The sequence below is a fragment of the Pomacea canaliculata genome, linkage group LG11, assembly GCF_003073045.1.
Source record: "Pomacea canaliculata isolate SZHN2017 linkage group LG11, ASM307304v1, whole genome shotgun sequence".
In the NCBI taxonomy this organism is placed as follows: Eukaryota; Metazoa; Mollusca; class Gastropoda; order Architaenioglossa; family Ampullariidae; genus Pomacea; species Pomacea canaliculata.
The window spans coordinates 23,261,896-23,270,578 of record NC_037600.1 but is presented as its reverse complement, the minus strand read 5'-3'; the positions used below and the strand labels follow the sequence as shown (position 1 = coordinate 23,270,578).

Sequence of the window (8,683 nt, the reverse complement as noted above, 5' to 3'; positions counted from 1 at the left end):
GCAGAAGAGATACTTTCAATCGAGTTTAAGGAAACAGGAGAGAAATACTGGGCTTGCCAACGGAAAAAGAAGAACAGTGGATCAGAGGAAGAGACATAGGAAGAGATAATAGGTGACGAGTCAGCCAAATAAAATCAACAGCATAGATTGAAGCTGAAGGAACACCAGACAATAGATATGGCAAATAAACAAAGAGAAGTAAGAGGATGACTAAAACCGAAAAAAGAAGATTAACATAGAGAAATGGCAGATGAAGCTGAATTAGCAGCAAGGAAAAATGACCTGAAGTACACTGTACCAGATAAACAACGCTAAACAACGGGTTTAATGAACTGAGTGTGCTCCGTTGAAGACGTGAGGTAAGTCATAAAGGGGAGACAGGAAAACTAAGGCTGGAGGGAAACATTTTGAGTCAGTTCTGACAGAGACCAGATCCTCTGAGTTGCAGACATCAAGCAGCAGCTTAGACCTTGAATTTCTCGACAGCCCACATGAAAGGTGCAATTGGGAAGTAAGTGAGAGCAAGCAGACAGTCGGAAGTTAATTAGGACAGATGGAAGAGCGGAAAGCCAAAGGGGCAGATGGAGGTAACAGCAGAGTGTTGCAAGCAGATGTGAATGTGATGCTCTATGCTGATGAAATCTTCAGGGCAAGTTTGGGAATCAGGGCAGCTCCTGATGCGTGGAAGAAGGGCTCATCTTTCAAGTTCCCAAGAAAGGGATTTGGAGGACTGTAACAATAAGTGGAGGTATAACAACTTCTTTCCCGTCAACCAGCAAGGTCTTTAGCAAGTTTGTTTTGTCAAGACTGACGGCAACCCTTTGAGAAAAGATTTCCGACCACAGCAAGCAGGATTAGTCTGGGAGATCCTGCTCAGAACACATCTTCATTCTGCGACGAATTCTGGAGCAGAGCAACGAGTGGAACACACCCGCTTGTACATCAATTTCAAACATCGACCTGGGAAGGCTTTCGACAGCATTCCCGGAAGTCCTTATGGAAGACCCTGAGGCATTACGGAGTCCCTGCAAAACTTGTTTGCAGCGTAATTGCTATTGCTTGTACTCAAGCGATTTTCAAATTCCGGTTGTTGTGACAGGAGCTCACAGACCCTTAACGTCAGTACCCGGGGGTGAAGAAGGCTGATTTCCTGGGATCGCCGTTCCTCTTCTAATTCCTGCCCATGGGGACTGGATCATGAGACATCGACCGACAGTGAGAGAGAGGTATCAGATGGACCATGATATGAAGCAACAACAACGCTTGAAAGTACGTCGGCTCTTGCTTGATGACATTGCCGCTGCTGTCAACGATGCCGGCCACCAAGACATGCAGAAAATAAACAAAGGCCTTCATCAAAAACAGCTGAAACTTAGCTTGAAGGTCAGCAAGAAGAAAACGAAAGTATGGAGAGTGAAAGCCGAGAGTCAGAGGCATCAACTAAATGAGAAGAAGAGATTGAAGGAAGTATGACAGTTTCAGCTATCTTCGGGTCCAAATTGTCAACCGACAGGGGATGCGGAGGTTGGAGATTCAGAGCCCGGACTTGGCGAAAGGCCAGCCCAGGCTTGCTCACTCATGGAGCACACAATGAAAGACAAGAAACATCGTCAGAAGAAGAAGCTTGAAGAATCTTCGCAGTCGAAGATAAGAGTCGAGGCACCTCCTTTACTGATCGAGATTGGGAAGATGGACAAAATCAGTAAGCAAGGCTGACGTTTCCAAACAGATGCTCAGGCGCATACTTAACTCTTTGTGGCAATTTACCATGACCCAAACGAAGACTCCTATCGGAGAGTGAGAAACGGAGTCAGCATAGCACCGAGCAGGTTAACAAAGGCGTTGGCGATGGATTGTGGGAAATAGTGCTCCGGCAGAAACAGGACTCGTCCACCAGTCGCCCTACGATGGACTCCAGGAGGAGAAGAAGAGGCAGCCGAGGAAATTGGGAAGAACAGTGGAGAAGGGAGATGAAAGGAAAGTAGTGGGACATGGAGAGTACACTAGAGCGGGTTTCAGGCTACGACGTCGACTCAGTGGGGATCTGTTGAGGGCCTATGTGAAGCTGATGCACGAAGAGAATAGATAGATAAGTGCTGTATTGTCCATTTGTGTGTTGGTCTGTCGTTTAAAAGAGCATATGGTGTGTCCTGGTTTTTACTGAGATATTAGCTGCTGAATTCTGACAATCTATTGACCAAGAAATGCGAAATATTTGTGTTCTCCGACAGTATTCCACCGGTTCAATAGCTTTCGACGAAGTTCTTCATCAAATTCTAGTTTTAATGTGAGGGGTGGTTGAAGGAGTTTTTTTGACTCATCCAGAATGGGTGCTGGATATTCGTCTCGTCCAACTGGCTACATGTTTGAACCATGTAGTCCCTTTCTCAAGTGGTGCAAATTCTTTTTCTCGGCTCCACTCACATAAGAAACACATGCATTTTGTATATCAAGTGCTACAAGTCCGTTTAGAAGGGGATATCTATTAAAATCTCCGGCAGGAAGTGCGTGTACTTGTGATAACTGGATCAATTCACTGTTTAAGCTATCTTCATCATGTGAAGCATATATTTTATTGGAATAGATAATAGGAGGACGGTGTTCCATTGTGCAAAAGCACAGCGTAAGATCCCTTTTCAAGAGCCTACAATAGTTTTATTATTGGTGAATCAATTCGTGGAATTTTTCTTAAGGCCATTCATGAAGCCCTCAGATATCGAACAGAAACCAGGTTACTCCTTTGTGAAACAAAAGCTCCACTTCTGGTGAAGCTGTCGTTCGGATATAAAGTTAATTGGTGAATCTTCCTCTTAGAACAGGTGATCGGCCCAATTTTTTCGCGGTGGCTAGCGGGGCCATGATGCTAGTTTTCCGTACAGCCGTGTCGCGGACACTTCACCGCAAAATACAAAAAAAAAACAAACGACAACACACAAACCCAGAACAGATATCATTTTGGTATTAGAAGCAAGTTGTACCTTACATTAATTATAGTAGTATAATGAGATATTTGAAGTTGTCTTGTTAAGATAAAGTTAGAAATTGGTCTTAAAATACATTTAATTAGGTACCAGCCAAGGCAGATCCGTCTGGTTTTCCACAGGAAGTGAAAAATCTAACGCTGTCTTCAGAACCGTGCCATGCACTGATAGGCCACCATTGTTTTGATACGCTTTGCTAGAAGCGAGAGTGTGTATGATTTCAATCGTCTGTTTAACGACTGATTCAAGAATATTACCAGAAGTAAAGAAGATCACTAATCGCACCTGTGGAATGAGGCGTACCCGGCTCAGTTTCAAACACTTGTTTCCCCCAAGAGAAAATCAGAATGAAATCCATCAAAGATTGAGAGAACACGTGGAGGATAAAATGAGATCTATCTTATTGCCTTTTTACGGTTTGTTTTTTCTTAGGTTTTTTTTAATTACTAACATGGGCCGGGCATTTTTCTGTACTGTGGGCAGGAAGGCTTCGCGGGCCGATGGCACGCGGTCGCGAGGCGTGAGGTTGTGCCGCCTGCTCTAGAGAGTTCAGTTAATGGAGTAGTTAACTGCAGCAATGCTGTCTTGTTTCCTGGATAGTTAAATCACGAAGCAGTTTTCATTTATATTGTCTTCCTGTCCGGTATTAATCTGGTGGATTGATGATCACCACAGTGAAAATCTGGATACGAATGCTGACTGACCAGGGAAGAAAGAAACAAGTACGGCTCACCCTCGTCTCTCGTCAGCTGAATCAAAGATGTATATTCTATGACTGAAGGTTCCTGAATACGGAGCCGCTCACACATGTGAAACTGGTCTCAATGCAGATGAAATGTTGGAGTAGAATATTCTTTGTTACGTTTGCTTTTGTTACATCTTACATCGAACCAACTCAGAAGTCAAGAGTAGGACAGTGATTTGGTCGTTGCTTGGCTCGCTCGCCCCACCAAATGGGGACTGCATACGGCAGTGACGGTCCTGTTGCAATTTAACCAGCTGTGAAAGCTGTGTTGAATATGCGCCACAGCATACTATGCGGGTCCAAAGCTTGTTTCGGTCGTCTCAATCTTGCATCCGAAGTAAACATGATTTGGCTGTCTGCATCTTGATCTCAATGCGCCATAATATATATAGTACGCGTGACGATCAGATCACTTCAGGAGGCGGCTGTAGTAGCATTGTATCAGAAAATGACGCCAATAAATCGATGGCATTGACGTGTGCATGGATGGCATTAGGCAGTATGAATGGCAATATTTACGTATAGCTACACAGAATCAATCTAAAAAGGTCATCCTTCGCAGTGAGATTTTCATCATTCTAGATTTATGATGCATATTTCACTCCCTGTAGAGTGTAGACCATAAACTTTAAACGAGACAACATAATGTGTCTATTTTCTATTCTCAAATTATTTTTACAATAAGCTATGATTATATACGATGGTCGTTTTCAAAAGCTTATGCACACGATTATTAAAATCGAACTTGTAGTACTTTTTATATTCTCGCGCTTGCTGGAAGGAAAAAAGCCTAGGGGGTTTACTTGTGAAGTAATCCAATAAATACTTTATACAATGTGGATTATTATAATTTCATAAACACATTCTGTACTTTGCTTTTTGCCAAAGATTTAGTATATAAAAATCAAAACTAAACCATTAATTTGTTTGTTGCAGGTTCTGTGGTCCGCGACAACAGTGAGTGTGCCATGCACATGTCATCCACTTGTGAGTGTTCAAGACCCTGGGTCAGGCGTGTGGTGGACAGGAAGAGTGGCATATACTGCTGTAATCACACTCTCCGGAGCAAGTTCACCTGTACAAACGCGGCCCTCCCACACTCTTTGTCACCCCGGACTCTCCGGTACAGGTAAAACTGTGGTGCTGCCTGCTGATGGCCATACAGTGGCTGCTTGGTGGTCACCACGTCCCGTTGTCAGTACTATGGAGTAGTAAAGTCTTGCAGCGTGCAGCATGTTGTATCACCTTGTTGCTGCAGACAGTAAAGACACACAAACAGTCAGCAGGTGTATCACCCGGGTCAGCCCACCTCCTGCAGTATCTTCTTTATGAAGGTAAGACGTCCACCGGAGGAAGGCCGTCAACCGACTTGTCACAGGCGGCGAGCCGGAGGGTCGTTGTAGCGTCATGAGCTGCATGGAAGTAGTGAGTGAACAGGTTGAGTTGTACAGCGCGATGATAACAAGCAGGTAGACAGCGGCTCGTTTTTTTTTTTATCTTGTTAATCACAGCAGTTTAGCAGGTGATAATTCTTTAATGGTTGTACACCTGATGTGAACAGTAGATTTTATGTCTTACATTGGACACAACACAACTCATTAGTGTGACGTTAGCGTAGTAGATAACTGTCACCTCACGACCAGGGATAGGCTACAGCTACTGTAGCCGGTACAAATTTTGTAGCTTGTAGTGTAGCCGCTACAATTGTAAAAAAGTAGCTTGTAGCCGAGCGTACATTTTAGAAAGTAGCCGTAGCTTGGATACATTGTTGGCTACTTTCACGACCATCGTCGACAGCGTGTCGTCCGCAGACGACGACAGCCACTGCTCTCACTGCTACGGTGTTGTGACAGCCAGACACCCACGTGTCTCGCACGTCAGGTAACCGCAAGTACTGTGTCGTCCACGTGGCGGGAGCCACATTTGAAAAACGAAGATGGACGTACCCATCCAGTTTCGAGCCTATTTGAAATTCTTTACATTTTGTGAAAGCAACAGAGAGTGGGCTATACTTTCAAATGCAAGAATGGGAGCGGCAGCACGAAAGTACTCAACGAACAAGACGTCGGCGTTTTTTTGAGAACGCACTTGCAGGTAAGTTTCGTTGGGATTTTCATCGATCTTCATTCTTCATGTTCTTGCTTTTCTGCTTTTGAATAGAGGAGTGTACATGTTGTAAGATTGTGGAAAGGTAAGGGTTGCATCAACGTGATTACCGCTGGGGCGACGACTGATCAAACTGCTGTCTTTACCGTTTCTGTACTATTCTATTAGTCTTTGTCATAAAGTGTGTGTGTGTGTGTGTGTGTGTTTGGTTGTGTGTATAAAAAGAGCATGGAGCGACGTTTGAACAGTATGGTGCCTGAAGGTTTTTAATATTTAATGCTAGTAATTTAATATGACAATTAGCTTGGTAGAAATCTTGTAGTGATTGGAATGGACTTCTAAAATTTTGTTTCATTTTCATGTGTTTATTTTAGAGGAAACATCCACTGCTTGCCAGGCAGTTGACTCAAGACTTGGAAACGTCACGAAAGCGGAAAAGGAAGACGACGACCAACCCTCTGTCTCGAAGCTCTTCAAAGTGAACCACAAGAGTACCGTCAGCTAAGCAGACGTCAATTCCGCCGTCCTTGATTACCTGTTGCCGAATGCAACCTGTCCTTCTTATGCTGGAGAACGAGAAGTTTTCAAAGTTCGTGTCCAGACTCACTGGCCAGGAAACCCAGTTAATGAGCAGGAAAACGGCGAACCAAATGTTGGAGGTAAGTTTTACTATTTTTTTTCTTTTTTTTTTTTACATAAAAACCAGTACATTTTATACAATTAATAAAAACAACAATAAGAAAAAAAAATTAACCAAATTAAACAAAGCATTAATTATTGTGCATATTATTGTTTCAGGTGCAAGTTGATGTGGACTGGGGACCAAACCCTGCGTGAGAAATGCAGATCCCTCTTGACTGCAGAGGCAGCATTGATGGACACGCCAGTCCAATCCCCAAGCAAGTGCTCAGCTCAACAGGCAGACTTCATCATTTATGAAGATGTTACCGGCACCCCTGAGACAACTACCTTCCTGATGTCTGGATTGTCGCAGAATGTCAATGAACTGGACAGATATCCCACGATCAAACAAATCTATTTGCGCACCAACACCGTCTTGCCAAGCAGTGCTGCGGTTGAGAGATAGTTCAGTCTGGCAGGACTTATCATGACAAAGCTGCGCACTAGGGTGACAGACAGCAACTTCGAGGCCAAAGTTCTGGTCAAGTTCAATTCCATGAAGGACTGAAAGCATGTAGATTTGTTTTAACAGTATTCCAAATTATCAGCACTAAGTCAAAAGGTCGTTTATACCTTTTCATTTTGTTGTTAATATGGAGATTTTGGTGGTCTCAGATCAGAATAAAGGTCAATGTATATAAAACCAGTTCTTGTGTTAGCAAGTAATAGTGTTTTGTGTGTATGTTTTGATGTTTGTGTATGTTGCTACAGCCAGCTGGCTACAGCTAACTTTTTATAACATCACTCTTTTAAAAGTAGCCAAAAGAAGATGGCTACATTTTAAAAGTAGCCCAAAGTAGCTGGCTACGTTTTGGAAAAATTGTAGCTTAGTGTAGCCGGCTACAAATTAAAAGTAGCTTGCCCATCCCTGCTCACGACACATGTAGCAAATCCTCTGTTACAGGCCTAGCTTGAAGATTTTATGTGATAACCTGCTGACACGAGTTCCTTGTCTTCATCTGTGGGCGGCAAGTTATTTCCATGGAGACGCACCCGACAGCTGGCAAGTGGAATATTTAACCAGACCCCTCCGCTCTCCTCCGTCTGTCGTCAGAGAAGTCGAGCAGGACATGAGGATCATTAGCCGCCATAATGTCCACCCCTACAGTAAGCGAGGTGTGCCCGACCACACAGACGGCCCGCCAGTCAGACGACTGTATCACGGAGGTGAGGGTCACTCAGATGACAGGCCAGTTGACTGTGTCACGTGCGGTCGTGAGGTGGCCAGGTTCCTACACAGTCTCCGTGTTGGTGTTACAGGTAGGTGTGGGTATTGTGTAGTGTAACGTTTACAGTTCAAAACTTACCAGTGTGGTATATAACAAACAGGTAAGACAGTGTTGTAAAGTGGACAGTGTACCAATCACGTATGACTGTCACCATGTGTTATGACATTATATTATAATGTCACTGTTTATATCCACGTGTCTGTCAGTCTATAGGCTGTATTTGTGACGCGTGACTTACATAATAAACTTACTATGAATGTTGACAGAGCGTGGGCCAGCAACATCTACAACAGACACATTTATCAGCGGTGGCACACCACCCTGTCTACAGTGGAGAGACGTGCTGGTGTTGTACTGGGATGACGTTAGTGACAACTCGGGTGTTGTGACGGGACTGCAAGAAGAGGGTATCCCAGTGCGGATGATGAAGGATGATGACATCGAGGACGTGGCCACGGCCCGCAGTGACGTGGTATGGGTAGCCGGTGGACATCGAGTTCGTGGTCTGGAGAGAAAAGTCATCGTCTGTCTGGAGGATCTTAAGTTGGAATTGTTCAGCTCTATCCGACTCGACCTCATGTCTCGCTGTACGTCACAACTTGTGACTGTCTCCCCTGACAACTAGCCACCTGAAGACTCTCTCTACTATTTTCCTCCAACGATTCGATTTGACAGGAATGCACAAGCGACAAATAAGCATGTAGCGGGAGGCTTGTGTATGCTTGCAAATGAGAAATGGGCCACGAACTACCCAGTACGAGAACAGACTAGTGCCCCCCATTATGAGATACTGACAGTGTCCTCAGGCCGCATTATTTACCTCGCGAATTCGGCCAAATCACTGCAACATTGCAGACACATATAATAAGATCAGTTGATCAGCCTGTATTTTTGCTCGGTGATTTCAACCGTTGTGATGTCAGTAAGCTGCTCCCCTGTCT

The 8,683-nt window shown here is 44.2% G+C and overlaps 1 protein-coding gene across 1 annotated transcript; it reads left to right on the top strand.

Moving 5' to 3' along the window:
• Positions 1-7,394: 7,394 nt before the first annotated feature.
• Positions 7,395-8,435, top strand: LOC112574844. Its single transcript, XM_025256164.1, has 2 exons — positions 7,395-7,773; positions 8,009-8,435. Exons 1-2 carry the CDS (start codon positions 7,584-7,586, stop codon positions 8,365-8,367), a joined length of 549 nt encoding a protein of 182 aa, XP_025111949.1. The 5' UTR covers positions 7,395-7,583; the 3' UTR covers positions 8,368-8,435.
• Positions 8,436-8,683: the final 248 nt, after the last annotated feature.

Coding starts and splice junctions, on each gene's coding strand:
- LOC112574844 (XM_025256164.1), top strand. CDS start 7,584: ATGAGGATCATTAGCCGCCATAATGTCCACCCCTACAGTAAGCGAGGT. Junction 7,774..8,008: donor TCTCCGTGTTGGTGTTACAG/GTAGGTGTGGGT, acceptor GAATGTTGACAG/AGCGTGGGCCAGCAACATCT.